General features: G+C 41.4%; 1 protein-coding gene across 1 annotated transcript in view; it reads right to left on the reverse strand.

Moving 5' to 3' along the window:
- Positions 1-229: 229 nt before the first annotated feature.
- LOC139530513 (WD repeat-containing protein 43-like) overlaps positions 230-22,039 on the reverse strand; it is a 53,607-nt gene continuing 31,797 nt past the window's right edge. The window contains exons 14-17 of the mRNA XM_071327002.1: positions 21,922-22,035; positions 15,242-15,305; positions 1,386-1,444; positions 230-1,172 (exon numbers count right to left, since the gene is read on the reverse strand). Of these exons, the coding sequence (XP_071183103.1) occupies positions 1,053-1,172; positions 1,386-1,444; positions 15,242-15,305; positions 21,922-22,035 (357 nt within the window). The 3' untranslated portion in view covers positions 230-1,052. The remainder of the gene's footprint in view (positions 1,173-1,385; positions 1,445-15,241; positions 15,306-21,921; positions 22,036-22,039) is intronic.

Raw genomic sequence — 22,039 nt, forward strand, 5'->3', positions numbered from 1 at the left:
GCATGAGCTGATCACGCGTGCTCACGTGAGTTAACTTGCGTTCCATTGCATTTCTACAGACAAAGAAATTCTCCGGTTGGAACATTTAAGATTTATGATAAAAACATCCTAAAGATTGATTCTATACTTCGTTTGACATGTTTCTACGAACTGTAAAATGACTTTGTCTGAACTTTCATTTGGATTGTGTACTAAACGTGCAAACAAAAAGGAGGTATTTGGACATAAATGGACTTTATCGAACAAATCAAACATTTGTGGAACTGGGATTCCTGGGAATGCATTCTGTTGAAGTAAATATTTATGTTATTTCTGGCTTCTGTTGACTCCACAACATGGTGGATATCTGTATGGCTTGTTTTCTAAGCGATGCACTCAGATTATTGCATGGTGTGCTTTTTCCGTAAAGTTTTTTTTAAATCTGACAGCGGTTGCATTAAGGAGAAGTGGATTTAAAATTCCATGCATAACAGTTGTATCTTTTAGCAATGTTTATGAGTATTTCTGTACATTGATGTGGCTCTCTGCAAAACTAGCGTCCCACATACCCTAGTAAGGTTAACAAGAAATTTGTGGAGTGGTTGAAAAACAAGTTTTAATGACTCCAACCTTAGTGTATGTAAACTTCCGACATCAACTGTATGTAGGGAATATGGAGCTATTTGGATGCATCCCATGTCAGGCATCAAGGCCACCATTTCTCTGGAACAAGCAGGGCAGGGGTCACATTTGATTCACACTCAGAACCACAGACAAAGTGGAGAAAGCAGGAGATTGGGACAGCAGCATGGGGCTTGAATCGCCAGAAAATATTTTATATGAGGCTTTCAGCTTGGTTGTGGGGATATAACGTTCCTGCCTTTGTGGCTGTCCCGGGAAAAGACATGGCCACGTTCACAGCCGGTCACACGCACCCACTGCCTGCCCATTTTTTTTGTTAAACCATTTTTGTTCTGATACAATATAAACGAGCATGAAAATAAAATGAAAGTACATAAATATTGGTTCCATTTTTGTGTGTTCATTTTGAGATCGTTTCCTTTTGAAGAGCATCACTCTTCTTCGCTCTCGTTTCCCGGTTCCATGTCGGAATCACCGTTAGCTTTGGATTCCGTCCTCATGCCTTCCTCCGTCTCTTCTTCTCTATCCTCTATGCCATCCTCCTCCCAGTTCTGCACAGACAAAATTCCCAGGTCAACCCCACAACTCAGTAAAAGACTGCAGTTCACAAGTCAAACTAACAATAAACGTAATGATCTGTGAGAATGTGTTTGTTCAAGAGCAAAAGCGTGCTTTACAACTCCGTCGTATAAACTTGATTTGGAATTTCACAACCCATCTGCATTCCTTCCCACCCACAGCCCCTTTGTCTCAGTACCACTTACATCAGAATCTTCGTCTGGAAGGCCTTCATCGCCTGAAGCCTTGTCTTCATCAGAGGACGCTGTAGAGCGGAGGGACAAGACAAAAAACAGTCGGTCACAAAGCCACAATCGAGACACTTTACAGAACCACTTGACAGCTTTATTACATCAGCGAGACATGAGTCATACCACAGAAAAAGGGGATAGATGGCCAGAGATGGAACAGACCGAAGAGAAGTGAGGGGACAAAACTGTATAAAAGCCCCTTGACGTGCACCAATTTCTCTTAAATGCTGTTGGGTGAAACGTCCATATTCACATTTTGAATTAGTCAACATTCAGGGCCTGTACGCTTTGACAACACACTTGAGCTAAAACTCAGTGGCTGTGACGGGGGATCTCGACTGGCTGCTTGATGTGATTCATCCCTAAAGCAACTACACAGGTCCGCTAGAGCACATTTACACAGGTAAGTCACTAGGGATGTTAATGCAAAATTGGGATGTTAACATTTACAAAAAAATCACTACCCAATTATTATTATTTTTTAAGTCAAAATCAAAGTGCTGGTCCCTACCATTAACAGGTCCTGATTATAAAAAAGGGGTACAAAAATAATAACTACCAGTGTTTTCCATTAGCGACGGCTCCGTCTGTTAATTTCTTTGGGACAGGGGGGCAGTATTCAGTAGCTTGGATAAAAAGGTGCCCATAGTAAACTGCCTGCTACTCTATCCTAAAAGCTATAATTAGTAGATTTGGATAGAAAACACTGAAGTTTTTAAAACTGTTTGGATGATGTCTGTGAGTATAACAGATCTCATATGGCAGGCAAAAACCTGAGAAAATCCAACCAGGAAGTGGGAAATCTGAGGTTTGTAGTGTTTCAACTCTTTGCCTATCCAAGATCGGAAGTGCAACATGATCCCATTTTCACTAAGGCTTCCACAAGATGGCAACAGTCTTTAGAACCTCGTTTGATGCTTCTACTATAAAGGAGGGGGGAATGAGAGGGGATTGAGTCAGAGGTCTGGCAGAGTGCCACGAGTTGGTCACGCGCATTCACATGAGGTAGCTTGCGTTCCATCGCATTTCTGAAGACAAAGGAATTCTCCGGTTGGAACATTATTGAAGATTTATGATAAATACATCCTAAAGATTGATTCTATACTTAGTTTGACATGTTTCTACGAACTGTAATATGACTGTCTGAACTTTCGCCTGGACCTGCCAGCGCGTCATCAGTTTGAATTGTGTACTAAACAAGCGAAAAAAAGGTGTTTGGACATAAATGGACGTTATCGAACAAATCAAACATTTGTGGAACTGGGATTCCTGGGAGTGCATTCTGATGAAGATCATCAAAGGTAAGTGAATATTTATAATGCTATTTCTGACTTTGTTGACTCCACAACATGGCGGATATCTCTTTGGCTTGTTTGGGCTCTGAGCGCTGTACTCAGATTATTGCATGGTGTGCTTTTTCGGTAAAGCTTTTTTGAAATCTGACAGCGGTTGCATTAAGGAAAAGTTCATCTAAAGTTCCATACATAACACATGCATTTATCAACATTTATAATGAGTATTTCTGTAAATTGAGGTGGCTCTGCAAAATCACAAAACATTACTGAACGTAACGCGCCAATGTAAACAGATTTTTGAATATAAATATGAACTTTATCGAACAAACCATACATGTATTGTGGAAGATCAAGTCCTATGAGTGTCATCTGATGAAGATCAAAGGTTAGTGATTCATTTTATCTCCATTTCTGCTTTTTGTGACTCCTCTTTGGCTGGAAAAATTGCTGTTTTTTTTTTTCCAGTTTTGTACTGACCTAACAATCGTTTGGTGTGCTTTCGTCGTAAAGCCTTTTTGAAATCTGGCACGTTAGCTGGATTCACAACAAGTGTAGCTTTAATTTGGTGTATTGCATGTGTGATATGAAAGATTTTTTTTTTTTGTAATTTGAATTTGGCGCTCTGCATTTTAGCGTCCCACATTCCAGAGAGGTTAAGCACATTTTCAGCCGGCTACGGAAAAGGGATGCATTTCCTTAATACCCTTGACTACTTTGCTTTCAAATGTCAGCATATCGACAAAACATAGGACCAAAAACAGAGAACCTGGCCTACAAGAGCGATTTATCACCACCTCCTGAGTTGGAGGACCAGGGGACTAGCACTTTACCCGGGGGTGCGGCTTTGCCTGGTGGCGCTGAAATTAACATTCGAGGGCATCAAGCTACTACGCTCAGAGATAGTTGAAATGAAAACAAGGGTAGTTGCTACAATTGAGACTCGAATACATAAGGTTTCTGATACTTTAAAAGCAGATTTAAATATCCTACGAGACGGTCACAGCTATCACGTCACTCAAAACAGTTGCACACCATGACGATTGCAGCACTGGAGGCTGACGTGAAACACCTGGCTGCGGATCTGAAAAAAAGGTACAGGAGAGCTGAGCTGTGTGAGGTTAGAGGGATTTTCGCCGCAATAACCTGAGACGGGTATCGGTCCCAGAGTCGGCAGAAATGCCTTGCACCACCGATTGTCACTGGTCTTCTGAGGGATGTTCATGCCATGTACGAGAAACCTCTGCTTGATCGTGCCCACCGGTCACTGCGTCCAAAACCCCGGGACGGTGAGAGGCCTCCTGACATTCGAGTGCACTTTTTTCATTAGAAGATGGAGAATCTCGGACGAGGGAGCTTCATCCCCACTTTAAAGGGCGGGACTGTGGGTTTAACACCGCACTCTCAAAATGAGAAGAAAACATGTTCTATTTAGGCTTGTACCTCATTTGGGGAGGTATTGTCTGAGGTGAAGGGAGGGAGGTTGAAATGTTCAGTTCTAATGCCATTGTTTTTTGATTTTTTCGATACCTTTTCCAAATACATTACTCTGAGACAAGTTATCCTGGGGTTTTTGGGTATTCATTGCTTTTCCACTAATGACAAGATTGTATAATGGGAGTGCTCAGGGTGGCTGGAATAATACCATCAAGTACATTCCGTGAAACATCAAAGGGGCTAACAACCCTGTGAAACGTAAGCGGGTGAAGACACATTTAAAGGGTTTGAAGGCGAATGTAGCATTTCTACAAGAGACTCACTTGAGGACTGGTGAGCACTTTCAGATTTGCAGGGACTGGGTTGGTAAACTGTTCAACTTACATAGTAAATCAAAAGGTGCTGCCATTTTGGTTGATGAATCTAACTCCTTTGTATCTTCTGAGGTAATTGCTGATCCTAAGGAACGATACATCATAGTAATTGGTTAACTATTTCCTATCCCCCGATTTGGCAAGTTTGAAACAATCCTTTACTTTTTGGAAGTGTTGATGTCATAAATATATAACTTTGGCAACACATTCATTTTAATGTTAAGCCATTTTTCCCCAAAAATCTTTTTTAAAATTCACTTGATCAAACGTTCATTTATTTTATTTGGGATGGCATGGTACCACATCAGTAGAAAACATTTACAGAAGTCTAAGGCATTGGGTGGTTTAGCGCTAGCACATTTTCAGATAAGTCGTGGCCAAAAGTTGAGAATGACACAAATACTCATTTTCACAGTCTGCTGCCTCAGTTTGTATGACGGCAATTTGCATATCCTCCAGAATGTTATGAAGAGTGATCAGATGAATTGCAAAGTCCCTCTTTGCCATGCAAATGAACTGAATCCCCCAAAAACATTTCCACTGCATTTTGGACCAGCTGACATGTCAGTGATTCTCTCGTTAACACAGGTGTGAGTGTTGACGAAGACAAGGCTGGAGATCACTCTGTCATGCTGATTGAGTTCGAATAACAGACTGGAAGCTTCAAAATGAGGGTGGTGCTTGGAATCATTGTTATTCTTCTGTCAATCATGGTTACCTGCAAGGAAACACGTGTCGTCATCATTGCTTTGCACAAAAAGGGCTTCACAGGCAAGGATATTGCCTGTAAGATTGCACCTAAATCAACCATTTTGCGGATTATCAAGAACAGCGGTTCAAATGATGTGAAGGCTTCAGGGCGCCCAAGAAAGTCCAGCAATCGCCAGGACGTCTCCTAAAGTTGATTCAGCTGCGGGATCGGGGCACCACCAGCGCAGAGCTTGCTCAGGAATGGCAGCAGGCAGGTGTGAGTGCATCTGCACGCACAGTGAGGCAAAGACTTTGAGGATGGCCTGGTGTCAAGGGTAGCAAAGAAGCCACTTCTCTCCAGGATAAACATCAGGGACAGACTGATTCTGCAAAAGGTACAGGGATTGGACTGCTGAGGACTGGGGTAAAGACATTTTCTCTGATGAATCCCCTTTCCGATTTTTGGGGCATCCGGAAAAGAGCTTGTCCGGAGAAGACAAGGTGAGCGCTACCATCAGTTCTATGTCACAGTAAAGCATCCTGAGACCATTCATGTGTGGGGTTGCTTCTCAGTCAAGGGGGTGGGCTCACTCACAATTTTGCCTAAGAACACAGCCATGAATAAAGAATGGTGCCAACACATCCTCCGAGAGCAACGTCTCCCAACCATCCAGGAACAGTTGACACTAACAATGCCTTTTCCAGCATGATGGAGCACCTTGCCATAAGGCAAAAGTGATAACTAAGTGGCTCGGGGAACAAAACATCGATATTTTGGGTCCATGGCCAGGAAACTCCCCAGACCTTAATCCCATTGAGAACTTGGTCAATCCTCAAGAGGTTTGACCAAGTTCAAGCATTGATTATGCAAGAATGGACTGCCATCAGTCAGGATGTGGCCGAGAAGTTAATTGACAGCATGCCAGGGCGGATTGCAGAGGTCTTTAAAAAGAAGGGTCAACACTGCAAATATTGACTCTTTGTATCAACTTCATGTAATTGTCAATAAAAGCCTTTGACACTTATGAAATGCATGTAATTCTACTTCCAGTATTCCATAGTAACATCTGACAAAAATATCCAAAGACACTGAAGCAGCAAACTTTATGGAAATTAATATTTGTGCCATTCAAAAACTTTGGCCACGACTGTACTATTGGGCTGCAAATTTCAGAGCCTTTTGTACTGGCTACAGACTGACCCTACTCACCCAAGACCACTCTGTGTCCAGACAGAATCACGTCAACCTGCTGCACTTCGTTGTGCTCCTTTCTGCCAGTGTCCCTAGGCAAAAAGTGTCAACCCAATTGCAAAGCAGTCTCTTAAAATTTGGAATCAATTAGAACATTTTATTCCCTCCGTCTTAAAAAAAAAAAAAAGGGGCTTTTGGCATCTGGCACTCACTCGGCCTCTAACTAGCTCAATTATTCTTTCCTACATTCGCCTCTTTTGCTCAACTACAGGAAAAAGTTCAACCTCCCTCAATCCCACTGCTTCTGGAATTTGTTAGATTTAACATGAATGACTTGCAGAACTCTTTGTTGCCTTTAAAGTCGCGATCGGAAATTGATTTGAGGAACTTGGGGACGACACATAGGAATCTGTGTGCACAGAGTGCATTCTTCCTCTTATAGCACTAGACTGCCTCAATTCAAGGTAGTTCACAATCCACTGGTCCCAGGCCGCAGAGTGAAGGAGAAGCAGCCAACAAGTGCTTGCATATGTGGGAACTCCTTCAAGACTGTTGGAAAAGCATTCTAGGTGAAGATGGGTGAGAGAATGCCAAGAGTGTGTGAGGTGGGGGGTGTCCTCATTCTCACCAGCTATAATTTTGGGCAGGTCCATGGTAAGAAATTGGATCTATCCAGGTGCAAAAAAACTGTCTTACCCTAGAGCTGAGTAAATGACATCACTGCTCCCGAATGTACGACGTCAGGACATGGACATTGATTCTATCCTAGTCCATGTGGGTTTTAATGACATTAAGGGCAGCTCTGAACAGTTGAAACTGGACTTTAGTGTCTCGCAGAGTCAATCGGCTATTTAAAAGACCGATCATATCTGGCGCTGACCCCTCTGAATAGTGGCATTGATCGCTTTAGAGGGATTCTCTCTTCACAACTGGTTACGTGATTATTGCAGCGCAATGGGTGAAACTTTTGTTGACAATATTAATGCCTTTTGGAAACACCTTTTACACAGATGGGATTCACCCAAATAATTTGGGTTCCTGGATCCTTTCACAGCATTATAAGGCTGCATTGAGACAATGACTTATCAATGATCCAAGCCCAGCTCAGGTAATCCCTACCATTGCAACGCAGAGTTGTCATAATGCTTTGGCAATTGTACATTACACCAGGGGCATTGGTAGACAATGTATGTCCCCTTACCTGTACTGAATGCCTCTGCTGATCCTATAGCTATTGTATGCAGTAATCATGTGCCTATGATCCAGATGTATACTGAGCAGCTCACCCTGCACTAACAAATAACATATCTACTTCTGCTAAGCTTCCCAGCAAAGCAATTAAAAATAAGCAAACCAGAAGAAAAGCGCTCAAAACAGTCTACATTAAAACATATGTAGCTTAACTTTTGGGATAGGGGGCAGCATTTTCACATCCAGGTGAAAAGCGTGTCCAAAGTAAACTGCCTGCTACTCAGGCTCAGAAGCTAAGATATGCATATTATTAGTAGATTTGGATAGAAAACACTGAAGTTTCTAAAACTGTTTGAATCATGTCTCAGATTTTTTAGTTTGAGGTCTCTTTTCAATGGGTTTTTATTGGGAATCCAGATTTCTAAGGGACTTTCTTGCAGTTCCTATTGCTTCCACTGGATGTCAACAGTCTTTAGAAATTGGTTGAGGTTTTTCCTTTGAGAAATGAGGTAGGCATTTTCAGAATGAGGCTCCAGTGAAGTGTACTGTTTGTTAGAGGCGCGTGACCAGAAAGCATGCTACACATTGTTTTCCTCCGGTATTGAACACAGTTATTAATCCAGTCTTAAATTTGATTGATTATTTACATTAAAAATACCTAAAGTTGTATTAGGAAATTAGTTTGAAATGTTTGGACAAAGCGTACAGGTAACTTATGAGAAATGTTGTAGTCACGTTGCGCGTGTTGGACCGGTGTTTTCTGGACCAAACGTGCCAAATAAATGGACATTTTTGGTAGATATCGACAGAATTAATCGAACAAAAGGACCATTTGTGATGTTTATGGGACATATTGGAGTGCCAACAGAAGATGCTTGTCAAAGGTAAGGTTATCTTTATTTCTGCGTTTTGTGTCGCACCTGGAGGGTTGAAATACGATTGTGTGTGTTTGCTGGGGTGCTGTCCTCAGATAATAGCATCGTTTGCTTTCGCCGTAAAGCCTTTTTGAAATCTGACACTGTGGCTGGATTCACAACAAGTGTAGCTTTAAATTTGGTGTATTGCATGAGTGATTTCATGAAAGTTTAATTTTTATGGTACCGTAATTTATTTGAATTTGGCGCTCTGCATTGTCACTGGATGTTGGCCAGCTGGGACGCTAGCATCCCACATATCCCAGAGAGGTTAAGAAACAAGGTTCATGAAATCAATAATTTGCTAGTAACAGATGACATTCATATTATGACTTCATATCTCTGAAACTCACTTAGCTAATACCTTTGATGCAGTGGTTGCAAAACAAGGTTATAACATTTATAGAAAATATAGAAATGCCAATGGAGGAGGTTGTGGTACTGTTTATATTCAGAACCACATTCCTGCAAAGATTAGAGAGGATCTCATGTTAAATACTGTTGATATAATATGGCTACAGGTTCATCTGCATCACCTAAAACCCATTCTGGTGGGAAGCTGCTATAGACACCAAGTGCTAACAGTCAGTATCTGGATAACGTGTGAAATGCTTGATAATGTATGTGATATCAACAGAGGTATATTTTCTGTCTGATTTTAAATGTTGACTAGCTTCCATCAAGCTGCCCACTCAAGAAAAAGCTTCAAACTGTAACCAGTTCTTGCAACCTGGTTCAGGTTATCAGACAACCTACCAGGGTAATTACAAACAGCACAGGAATGAAATCATCAACATGCATTGATCACATCTTTGCTAATACTGCAGAAATGTGCTTGAAAGCAGTATCTAGATCAATGGGATGTAGTGATCATAATATATGGAAAACCAAAGTTCCAAAGGATGGGCCTAATAGTGTATAAGAGGTCCTACAAGAAGTGTTGTAGTAATTCCTATGTTGATGTAGAGAATATTTGTTGGTCCGTGGTGTGTAATGAGGAACAAACACACTGCACTTGACACATTTCTGAAATTGCTTATTTCCAGTTACTGATAAGCATGCACCCATTAAGAAAATGACTATAAAAACAGAAATCCCTGTGGATTGATGAGGAACAGAAAAATGTTATGTTGAGAGGGATGAGGCAAAAGGAATGGCAAATAAGTCTGGCTGCAAAAGGAATTGGCAAACACTTAATGCAAATTGATAAATCATGTGACTAAATGGAGAAGACGAAACTACACTATGAAACAAAGATAAATGACAAAGAATGATAGTAAAAAGCTTTGGAGCACCTTAAATTAAATTCCGGGGAAAAAGGCAAACTCGGCTCCATCATTCGTTGAATCAGATGGCTCATTCATCACAAAACCGGCTGATAATGCTAATTACTGAAATTATTTTTTCATTTGCAAGATTAGCTAACTTCGGCATGACATGCCAGCAACAAACGCTGACACAAAACATCCAAGTAAATCTGACCAAATAATTAGACAATTATTCCTCCATCAACAATGACAAGCCACCGGGGTCTGACAACTTGGATGGAAAATTACTGAGGATACTAGCAGATGATATTGCCACTCCTATTTGCCATATTTTCAATTTAAGCATACTCTAAGTGTGCCCCCCAGGCTTGGAGGGAAGCAAAAGTAATTTCGCTACTTGAGAATAGTAAAGCCCCCTTTACTGGCTCAAATAGCCAACAAATCAGCATGTTACCAAACTCAATGCTACTTTACAGTAAACAAATTGACAAACTTTCAGCATGCTTATAGGAAAAGACATTCAACAAGCACAGCACTTACACAAATGACAGAGAAATTGATGATAAAAAGATTGTGGGGGCTGCTTTGTTTGCTTTGAGTAAAGCCAGTGTCTATGTATGCAGATGACTCAAGACTATACACGTCAGCTACTACAGCGACTGCAACACAAAGAGCTGCAGTTAGTTTCAGAGCAGGTGGCAAGGAATAAGTTAGTCCTGAATATTTCTTAAATTAAAACGTATTGGATTTGGGACAAATCCTTCACTAAACATTGTAATAAATCGTGGAAATTGAGCAGGTTGAGGTGACTAAACTGCTTGGCGTAACCCTGTATTGTAAACTGTCAAGGTCAAAACATATTTATACAAAAGTAGCTAAGATGGGGAGAAGTCCCGCTGCTCTACCTTCTGTTGAGGATAGGGGGTGCAGTTTTCACTTTTGGGGAAAATCGTTCAAAATTTTACCGGCCTCGTACTCAATTCTTGCTCGTACAATATGCATATTATTATTACTATTGGATAGAAAACACTCTCTAGTTTCTAAAACCGTTTGAATTTTGTCTGTGGGTCAAACACAACTCATTTGGCAGCACACTTTGTGACCAGGAAGTGGAAAGTCTGAAATCGATGCTGTGTTCAAGGCGCTGCCTATAAATGGGCATGATACGTATGACTATACGTGCACGTCATACACCTTCCCCTGGATGTCAAGAGGAAGTGAGAGGAAAAAGGAGTTGATTATCTCTGTCTGACATTGAATGAGCCCTCTTGGAACAACGTGTCCCCCATTTTCTGTTGTCTGCAAGGCGCGTGGGGGGACCTGCTATTGCCTACTGGAAACCTGTCGTTATGGGCGAATATGAGCTCCGGCTTTGAATTTATTTGATACATGTTACAATATCATCCTAAAGTATGTTTTTTCAATATAGTTTCATTAGATTATTGAAATTTATTCGGGACGTTAGGCGTGTTGCGTTGTTTGACTTTGTTGACGTTGGAGAGCTTAGCGCCGCATGGCCAGTGTGCTTGCTAATTCAAGAGGGAAAAAGAACGTTCTGAATCCAAACAAAGACGGTTCTGGACAAAGGACCCATTGTACAACATTCTGATAGAAGATCAGCAAAAGTAGGAACCATTTTGTGATGCTATTTCATATATTTATACTTTTGTATAAATATGTTTTGACCTTGAAAGCTGCCGCGGTCATCCCCCTCTTCAAAGGGGGAGACACCCTGGACCCAAACTGTTACAGACCTATATCCATCCTGCCCTGCCTATCTAAGGTCTTCGAAAGCCAAGTCAACAAACAGATCACTGACCATCTCGAATCCCACCGTACCTTCTCCGCTGTGCAATCCGGTTTCCGAGCCGGTCACGGGTGCACCTCAGCCACGCTCAAGGTACTAAACGATATCATAACCGCCATCGATAAAAGACATTACTGTGCAGCCGTCTTCATCGACCTGGCCAAGGCTTTCGACTCTCCCTCAACTTTAAAAATCTGCTATCCGAGCAGCTAACCGATCGCTGCAGCTGTACATAGTCCATCTGTAAACTACCCACCCAATTTACCTACCTCACCCCCCATACTGCTTTTATTTATTTACTTTTCTGCTCTTTTGCACACCAGTATCTCTTCTTGCACATGATCATCTGATGATTTATCACTCCAGTGTTAATCTGCTAAATTGTAATTATTCGATTTATTGCCTACCTCATGCCTTTTGCACACATTGTATATAGATTCTCTTTTTTTTCTACCATGTTATTGACTTGTTTATTGTTTACTCCATGTGTAACTCTGTGTTGTCTGTTCACACTGCTATGCTTTATCTTGGCCAGGTCGCAGTTGCAAATGAGAACTTGTTCTCAACTAGCCTACCTGGTTAAATAAAGGTGAAATAAAATAAAAAAATTAAAAAAATATCTGTCGAACTGTGTAATAGTAGCTTTGCGCTCAGGTTTTGGTTATTCCCTTACCATAACTAAGTCTTATGTCGTAATGAAGATATTTTTAGAATTCTAACACTGCGATTGCATTAAGAACTAATGGATCTATCGTTTCCTATACAACATGTATTTTTTTGTAATGTTTATGAATAGCTATTTGGTCAGAATAGGTGAGAGTCTAATAGAAATATCTGCACATTCTGGGAAAAAGATGCTACGTTAACACGTTATGCTACGTTGTATAACCACGGATTTCAGCTCTAAATATGCACATTTTCGAACAAAACATAAGTGTATGTATAACCTGATGTTACAGGACTGTCATCTGAGGAAGGTTTATGAAGGTTAGTGAAATTTAATATCTTTTGCTGGTTTATTCTCTAACGCTAACGTCCCTATTGCTATCGCTAACGTGCCTTGATGAATGAATGCGGTAGTGTGGTAGGCTATTGTAGTAAGCTAATATAATGCTATATTGTGTTTTCGCTGTAAAACACTTAAAAAAAATCGGAAATATTGGCTGTATTCACAAGATCTTTGTCTTTCATTTGCTATACACCATGTATTTTTCAGAAATGTTTTATGATGAGTATTTCGGTATGTCACGTTGGTGTCTAATTATTCTGGCTGCTTTCGGTGCAATTTCTGATTGTAGCCGCAATGTAAACTATGATTTATACCTGAAATATGCACATTTTTCGAACAAAACATAGATTTATTGTATAACATGTTATAAGACTGTCATCTGATTAAGTTGTTTCTTGGTTTCTTTGGTTTGTTCTAGGTTAGTTTGGTTGATTTTGATTTTGCTACCTGTGCTGTGAAAAATGTGTGCTTTTTTCTATTTGTTGGTGAGCTAACAAATATATTGTGTTTTCCCTGTAAAACATTTTTTTTTAAATCGGACATGTTGGCTGGATTCACAAGATGTGTATCTTTCATTAGCTGTATTGGACTTGTTAATGTGTGAAAGTTAAATATTTCTAAAAAAATATTTTTTGAATTTCGCGCTCTGCCTTTTCAGTGGAATGTGGGAGGAGTTCCGCTAGCGGAACGGGGGGCGAGACAGGTTAACAGCACTATCAACAAGGCTGGTCCTACAAGCCCTAGTTTTGCACATCTAGACTACTGTTCAGTCGTGTGGTCAGATGCCACAAAAAGGGATGTAGGAAAATTGCAATTGGCTCAGAACAGGGCAGCACGGCTAGACCTTGGATGTACACAGAGAGCTAATATTAATAATATGCATGTCATTCTCTTGGCTCAAAGTGGAGGAGAGATTGACTTCATCACTACATGTTTTATGAGAGGTATTGATATGTTGAATGCCCCAAGCTGTCTGAACTACTGGCACACAGCTCGGCCACCCATGCATACCCCACAAGACGTCTCCTCACAGTCCAAGTCCAGAACAGATAATATCTACTCTTTTTTTTTTTTACTGATAAAATACACCTTATGGAACAGCGGGACTGAAGCAACAAACAGACAGACACAATAACATACGCACTATACACAGATGTTTTACTGTAGATGAAGGCATTAAGGCACACTGTGTTAAATCTGTGAATGTATTGTAATATTTTTTTTAAATTGTATAAACTGCCTTAACTTATCTCGACCCCAGGAAGAGTAGCTGCTGCCTTGGTAGGAACTAAATGGGGATCCATTATACAAATAAACAAGGTTTTCATGCATGTTTCACGCTTGTTCGAAGGAAGAACACTATTGGCTCTGGAGCAGCATGTGTAGGCTACACGCTGTGTCTGCGTGGCGTCCAGAGTCACTAGGGCAACGGGCCTGTCGTCTGCTCTGAGTAAATTGTCCCAGGAAAGGGGGGGGGGGGGAGCAAGGATGTCCCCTCACCTTATTAATTCAGCCACTAGCAAGTCAAACTGCGGGTCGAGTTAAAGCGGAATTCTGCGTTTCCCACAGGATTTCCCCCCCTGCTCGGCATCAGTAATTTTGTGCTTCAGTGTCACTCCACTCGGATGAGAGTTCACGAACGGGCATTCTGTGCTCTGACTGATGTGTAGCTACTTCAGTGTAGCCAGCCTACTTTTCAACGGTAAAACGCAAGATTAATTTGAAGCAAAACATTAGGAACTGCATATAATACAGTTTAATGATAAACATGAAATATGATGGCCATGCATTGTTTTTGTAAAAAAAACATGCTTTTCATTGTAAGCTCATTTACTTGTGGCTGCCAACCAAATAGCATTGCACTTCTGTTGTCATTTGAAAATGAAGCCATTTTCTGCCGAATGTGTTGAAAAACTAGTTGCATGTCCCAGATCACCATATTGAAGAAAAAAGAAAAAGACTTGACATTCAATATAAAACTCATCCCATGCCGAAGAGCTGGACTCAGCTGCTCCCCCATTGTGCTATTTACAAACACCTGACTGGCTCAACTGTTCTGGGGAACCACGGTAAGCTTCATAATGTAAAATAATGTGGTAGGGGAAATGAACGCCATCTGCTTTAGCGCCTAACGTTCCGCTCAAGTTGACTGCAGGTATTTACTTAAGTTGCTACAAACATTAAAATGTATTGAAAAACAGTCAGCAATAGTTCCAAAATGTATTGAAAAATCGTCCCGTGGCTATTTCCAAATATACAGAACACCACCCAAGCATAAAATACTGCTAATTAGCCTCCAAACATTAAAACATTGTTATTTTGGCCATATTCCCCAGCCCTAATAGGAAATAACTACCGTCCCTAATTATTTAATCAAAAGCCAATTTCTTATGCAGTTTTATACAGTGCCGTAATGAGTGTAAGTGTGTACGATCGATGTTCGCTGGCCGCCCAGCAAAAGCGGTAGTCATGATTTGGCATGCCGTTCAGGGTATGCAAATCCTAACACCCCCCAATTGCTCTCCTGCTTATCCGTTTTTCAAATCATTGTTAACCAAGCAAAATATATAAAAAGAGGATACAGAGAGTGATAAAGGTATAAAGGGGAAAAAAGGAAAGTGAACAGTGAGCCCTTACCGTCCTCGTAGACAAGCTTGGCCTTATGGTCCACGTCTGTGACACCACTGTCACCTGTCACCACCTGGCGAGAGAGAAAAATGCTTTAGGGGGCAGTAGTTGCCACAGGTGGGTTAAAAGCTGAATGGGCAGTTTCATTTGTCCAATGAAGGCATTGTCATGTTAGAAATAGACTTGGTTTGGAACCTCTAACCCTGGCAGTTGACAGGTCATTTCACAGGAACACTTGCAATGGCTGCCTGGTATTGTGATGCAATCTTTTTGAAGACAATATAGAAAGTTCATTCAAATGTTGTTAAGTTGTATAAAAACACAGCATATTTTAAACACATACAGTGCATTCGGAAAGTTATCAGACCACTTGACTATCCACATTGTTAGATTACAACCTTATTTTACAATTAAAAAGTTTATTCCCCTCAATGTACACACAATAGCCCATAATGACAACTGGGTTAAAAAATGTTGCCAATTTCACATTTACGTAAGTATTCAGACCCTTCACTCGGTACTTTGTTTAAGCACCTTCGGCAGCAAGTGTAGCCTCACATCTTCTTGGGTACAAGCTTGGCACACCTGTTTCTCCCATTCTCTGCAGATCCACTCAAAATCTGTCAGGTTGGATGGGGAGCATAGCTGCACAGCTATTTTCAGGTCTCCAGAGAGATGTTCATCCGGGCTCAAGGACATTGGCATTTGTCCCGAAGCCAATCCTGCATTGTCTTAACTGTGTGCTTAGGGTCGTTGTCCTGTTTTAAGGTGAACCTTCGTCCCAGTCTGAGGTCCTGAGCAGGTTTTCATCAAAAGAACCCTCTGTACTTTACTCCGTTAATCTAGTCTCCCAGTCCCTGCCGCTGAAAAAGCGTCACTGTAGGGATAGTGCCATGACACTTGGCATGCAGACCAATGAGTTAAATTCTGGTTTCATCAGACCAGAGAATCTTGTTTCTCATGCTCAGAGTCCTTTAGGTGCCTTTTAGCAAACTCCAAGTGGGCGGTCATGTGCTTTACTTCTGGGCACTCCACCATAATGGCCTGATTGGTGGAGCGCTGCAGAGATGGTTGTCTTCTGGAAGGTTCTCCCATCCCCACATAGGAGCTCTGTCAGCATGACCATCAGGTTCTTCGTCACCTCCCTGACCAAAGCCCTCCTCCCGATTGCTCAGTTTGGCCGGGCGACCAGCTCTAGGAAGAGTCTTGGTGGTTCCAAACTTCTTCCATTTAAGAATGATGTAGGCCACTGTTCTTGGGGACCTTCAATGCTGCAGAAGTGTTTTGGTACCCTTTCCCAGATCTGTGCCTCGACAAACTCCTGTCTCAGTTCTATGAACAGTTGCTTCGATCTCATGGCTTAGTTTTTGCTCTGACATGCACGGTTTATATTTTTATACATTTGCAAAGATTTCTCAACCTGTTTTCACTTTGTTTCCTAAATCTACACACAACACCCCATAATGACAAATGTTAACAATTTTAGAATAAGGCTATAACGCAACTAAAATGTGGAAAAAGTGAAGGGGTATGAATACTTTCCGAATGCTTTGTACTTCCTGCTCTTATGGGTACACTCGCAATGGCCACCAGCCTACACATTATGCCATCATTTGCTTGAATAGGGACACCCGTTCTATTCATTCTATGGCAGCACATGCAGTCAGGTGCTGCAGTGTCTGTCCAATAAACTAGAAATATCATTAAATATACTCTAAAAAGATGAGAACCCGGGTTTGGTAGGGACAAAGGGCCCATCAAACACAGGAAAGGCTCTCATTTCACTGTTCCTGTACTATCAATGACCGGGCTACCAAAAAGGCCACTTTCGCCACAGGGTAGAAGTGACCTCACTGTCTTTTCCATCTTAACTTCTTCAGGTTAGGGGGCAGCATTTTCACTTTTGGATAAATAGCATGCCAAAATTCAACTGCCTGCTACTCATCCCCAGAATATAAGATGTGCATATTATTAGTAGAGTTGGATAGAAAACTCTGACGTTTCTAAAACTGTTTGAATCATGTCTGAGAATAACAGAATTTATGTAGCAGGCAAAACCCAGAAGTAAAACCATTCAGATTTTTTTTTTTTGATGTCACCGTCTTTTCAATACGTTTTCTTAGAGAGACACCAGATTTCTAAGGTACTTGCAGTTCCTACCGCTTCCACTGGATGTCACCAGTCCTTGGAAATCGGTTGAGGCTATTCCTTTGTGTATTGAAGAAGTAGGGCTATCGTAAATGAGGGTCACATTAAGTAAATTGTTTGAGGCACGTTGCGAAAAAAGTTCAGTTTATTTTCTTTTTGGATTAACACAGATCATCCCATCTTCAAATTGATCGATTATTAACGTTTAAAAATACCTAACGTTGTATTACAAAAGTAGTTTGAAATGTTTTGGTAAAGTTTACATGTAACTTTTGATATATTTTGTAGTGACGTTGCGAAAGCTGTGTTTTTCTGGATGAAACGGTCCAAATAAATTGACATTTTGGATATATATATATTGACGGAATTAATCGAACAAAAAGACCATTTGTGATGTTTATGGGACATATTGGCGTGCCAACAAAATATTTTCGTCAAAGGTAAGGAAAGATTTATATTTTATTTCTGCGTTTTGTGTCGTGCTTGCAGTGTTGAAATATGCTACTCTTTGTTTACTGTTGTGCTATCATCAGATAATAGCATCTTATGCTTTCGCCGAAAAGCCTTTTTGAAATCTGACATGTTGGCTGGATTCACAACGAGTGTAGCTTTAATTTGGTATCTTACTTTAATTTAATGAAAGTTTGATTTTTATATCATTTTAATATGGCGCGCTGTATTTTCCCTGGCCATTGGCCAACGTGGGACGCAAGCGTCCACCTGCCCCAGAGAGGTTAAAACCCCGTAAGACGTTTCCCGAACCTCTCCAAGTACCCTAGCCAGTTCCACTTATTTGAGCTATTGTAGCGCTAACATTGTATTCAACTAGACAACATATCATTAAATCCTTGACTTGTAAACTAGAGCCGTTGGAAAACTCGTACTAAAAATGAGTACCTAGAGTATGCTTACTGGTATGGATATAGTTAGTATGCCAAAGGTTCACGGACGTCGTACGAAAACAAGCAGTGGACACTACAGCCGTGCTTTTGGAGCCGATAATACAATTCTCCAGAAAATAGGCATGGCTTTAAAAAAAAAATAAAAAATCTATTCATTGGAGGAAAATATGCAGCTGAAGTCCGACAGCGGAAACAAATGCATTGCTTTAATGACGAATGTTAAGAAAATGTTGAGCAATGTAATAAAGTAATGACTTCTCAATTAAGTTACATGTTATGTTGGCTGACAAATTGTTAGCTACGCTAGTCTTACGAACCACATAGCCCATCATTACAGCAACTGCATGTAAACTCGGACAAAAAAAAGTCCCTTTTTCAGGACCTTGTCTTTCAAAGATAATTCGTAAAAATCCAAATAACTTCACAGATCTTCATTGTAAAGGGTTTAAACACTGTTTCCCATGCTTGTTCAATGAACCATAAACAATTAATGAACATGCACCTGTGGAACAGTCATTAAGACACTAACAGCTTACAGACGGTAGGCAATTAAGGTCACAGTTATGAACACTTAGGACACTAAAGAGGCCTTTCCACTGACTCTGAAAACACCAAAAGAAAGATGCCCAGGGTCCCTGCTCATCTGCATGAATGTTCCTTAGGCATGCTGCAAGGAGGCATGAGGACTGCAGATGTGGCCAGGGCAATAAATTGCAATGTCCGTACTGTGAGGTGCCTAAGACAGCGCTACAGGGAGACAGGTCGGACAGCTGATCATCCTCGCAGTGGCAAACCACGTGTAACAGCTGCACATAATCGGTACGTCCGAACATCACACCTGCGAGAGGTACAGGATGGCAACAACTGCCCGAGTTACACCAGGAGCGCACAATCCCTCCATCAGTGCTCAGACTGTCCGCAATAGGCTGAGAGAGGCTGGACTGAGGGCTTGTAGGCCTGTTGTAAGACAGGTCCTCACCGGCAACAATGTCGCACAAGCCCACCATCGCTGGACCAGACAGGACTGGCAAAAAGTGCTCTTCACTGACGAGTCACGGTTTTGTCTCACCGGGGGTTATGGTTGGATTCGCGTTTATCGTCGAAGGAATGAGTGTTACACCATGGCCTGTACTCTGGAGCGGGATCGATTTGGAGGTGGAGGGTCTGTCATGGTCTGAGCTTGTGGTCATTGCAGGCGATCTCAACGCTGTGCGTTACAGGGAATACATCCTCCGCCCTCACGTGGTACCCTTCTTGCAGGCTCATCCTGGCATGACAATTCCACCATCCATACTGCTCGTTCTGTGCGTGATTTCCTGCAAGACAGGAAGGTCAGTGTTCTTCCACGGCCAGCGAAGAACCCTGATCTCAATCCCAATAAGCACGTCTGGGACCTGTTGGATCAGAGGTTGAGGGCTAGGGCCATTCCCCCCAGAAATGTCTGGGAACTTGCAGGTGCCTTGGTGGAAGACTGGGGTAACATCTCACAGCAAGAACTGGCAAATCTGGTGCAGTCCATGAGGAGATGCACTGCAGTACTTAATGCAGCTGGTGGCCACACCAGATACTGACTGTTGCTTTTGAACCCCCCTTTGTTCAGGGACACATTATTCCATTTCTGTTAGTCACATGCCTGTGGAACTTGTTCAGTTTGTGTCTCAGTTGTTGAATCTTGTTATGTTCATACAAATATTTACACATGTTAAGTTTGCTGAAAATAAACACAGTTTACAGGGAAAAGGATGTTTCTTTTTTTGCTGAGTTTATGTACGGGTATGTTAGCTACCGGTATGTTACTTGGCTACTAATACAGCGAACTTGCCAGTATAGCATACTTAATAACACCCCAATGTTGTTGACTTGATTATTCATGTTATTCTTTGCTTAGCTAAGTGGTATTGTCATTGTGCGTTCTCAATGGACTTTGTTAAGTCTTAAAATTGTCTAGCTAGCTATTTGTTAGCTATGCTAACAAGCTAGCAAGAAGTCACAAAGCAAAAGCATGAACTTCCGGGAGACAGGCAATGCGCCAGAACACTCAACTTAAAAAACACTGTTCGTTTACAGTATACTAAAATGCACTAATAGTATGTAGTACAGTTGAAGTCAGAAGTTCACATACACGAAGTTGACTGCCTTTAAACAGCTTGGGAAATCCCAGAAAATGTCATGGCTTTATAAGCTTCTGATTGACTCAAATGACGTCAATTAGCCTATTGGAGGTGTCCCTTCAAACTCAGTGCCTCTTTACTTGACATCATGGGAAAATCAAAAGAAAATCAGTCAAGACCTACATTTTTTGGGGGGACCTCCACAAGTATGGTTCATCCTTGTGAGCATTTTCCAAACGCCTGAAGGTACCACGTTGTTCTGTACAAACAATAGTACGCAAGTATAAACACCATGGGACCACGCAGCCGTCATACTGCTCAGGAAGGAGACGCGTTCTGTCTCCTAGAGATGAAAAATGCAAATCAATCCCAGAACAGCAAAAGACCTTGTGAAGATACTGGAGGAAACGGGTACAAAAAGTATCTATATCCACAGTAAAACGAGTCCTATATAGACATAACCTGAAAGGCTGTTCAAGGAAGAAGCCACTACTCCAAAACCGCCATAAAAAAGCCAGACTATGTTTTGCAACTGCACATGGGGACAAAGATCATACTTTTTGGAGAAATGTCCTCTGGTCTGATGAAACAAAAATAGAACTGTTTGGCCATAATGACCATCGTAATGTTTGGAGGAAAAAGGGGGAAGCTTGCAAGCCGAAGAACACCATCCCAACCGTGAAGCACGGCGGTGGCAGCATCATGTTGTGGGGGTGCTTTGCTGCAGGAGGAACTGGCGCACTTCACAAAATAGATGGCATCATGAAGGAAAATGATGTGGATATATTGAAGCAACATCAAGACATCAGTCAGGAAGTTAAAGCTTGGTCGCAAATGGGTCATCCAAATGGACAATGACCCCAAGCATACTTCCAAAGTTGTGGCAAAATGGCTTAAGGACAACAAAGTCAAGGTATTGGAGTGGCCATCACAAAGCCCTGACATCAATCCTATAGAACATTTGTGGGCAGAACTGAAGAAGTGTGTGCGAGCAAGGAGCCCTACAAACCTGACTCCGTTACACCAGCTCTGTCAGGAGGAATGGGCCAAAAGTCACCCAATTTATTTTGGGAAGCTTGTGGAAGACTACCCGAAACGTTTGACCCAAGTTAAACAATTTAAAGGGAATGCTACCAAATACTATTTGAGTGTATGTATGTAAACTTCTGACCCACTTCAGAAGTAAACTTCTGATGAAATAAATAAAAGCTGAAACAAATCATTCTCTAGTATTATTCTGACATTTCACATTCTTAAAATAAAGTGGTGATCCTAACTGACCTAAGGGAGTTTTTACTAGGATTTTATGTCAGGAATTGTGAAAAACTGAGTTTAAATGTATTTGGCTACGGTGCATGTAAAATTCCGACTTCAACTGTATATACTCATTAAGTATGTAATATACACTATGTTAGTATGGGTATTCAAACACAGCTTAGGTTTTTCTCTGGACCTACCTTCCCATGTGGAGTTTTTGGGAGTAGCACTTGCATTAACTGCAGTAAAAACAACTAGTGCCAAGACGTACCTGTGTCATGAGCAGGTAGAGCTTGCCGTGCAGCTTGGTCAGTTTGTAGAACATTTTGACTCTGCTCTCAATCATGTGGTACAACACTCCCAGCTGAGACACCAAGTCTGGCAACTGG

The sequence above is a fragment of the Salvelinus alpinus genome, chromosome 9, assembly GCF_045679555.1.
Source record: "Salvelinus alpinus chromosome 9, SLU_Salpinus.1, whole genome shotgun sequence".
NCBI classification, from domain to species: Eukaryota; Metazoa; Chordata; class Actinopteri; order Salmoniformes; family Salmonidae; genus Salvelinus; species Salvelinus alpinus.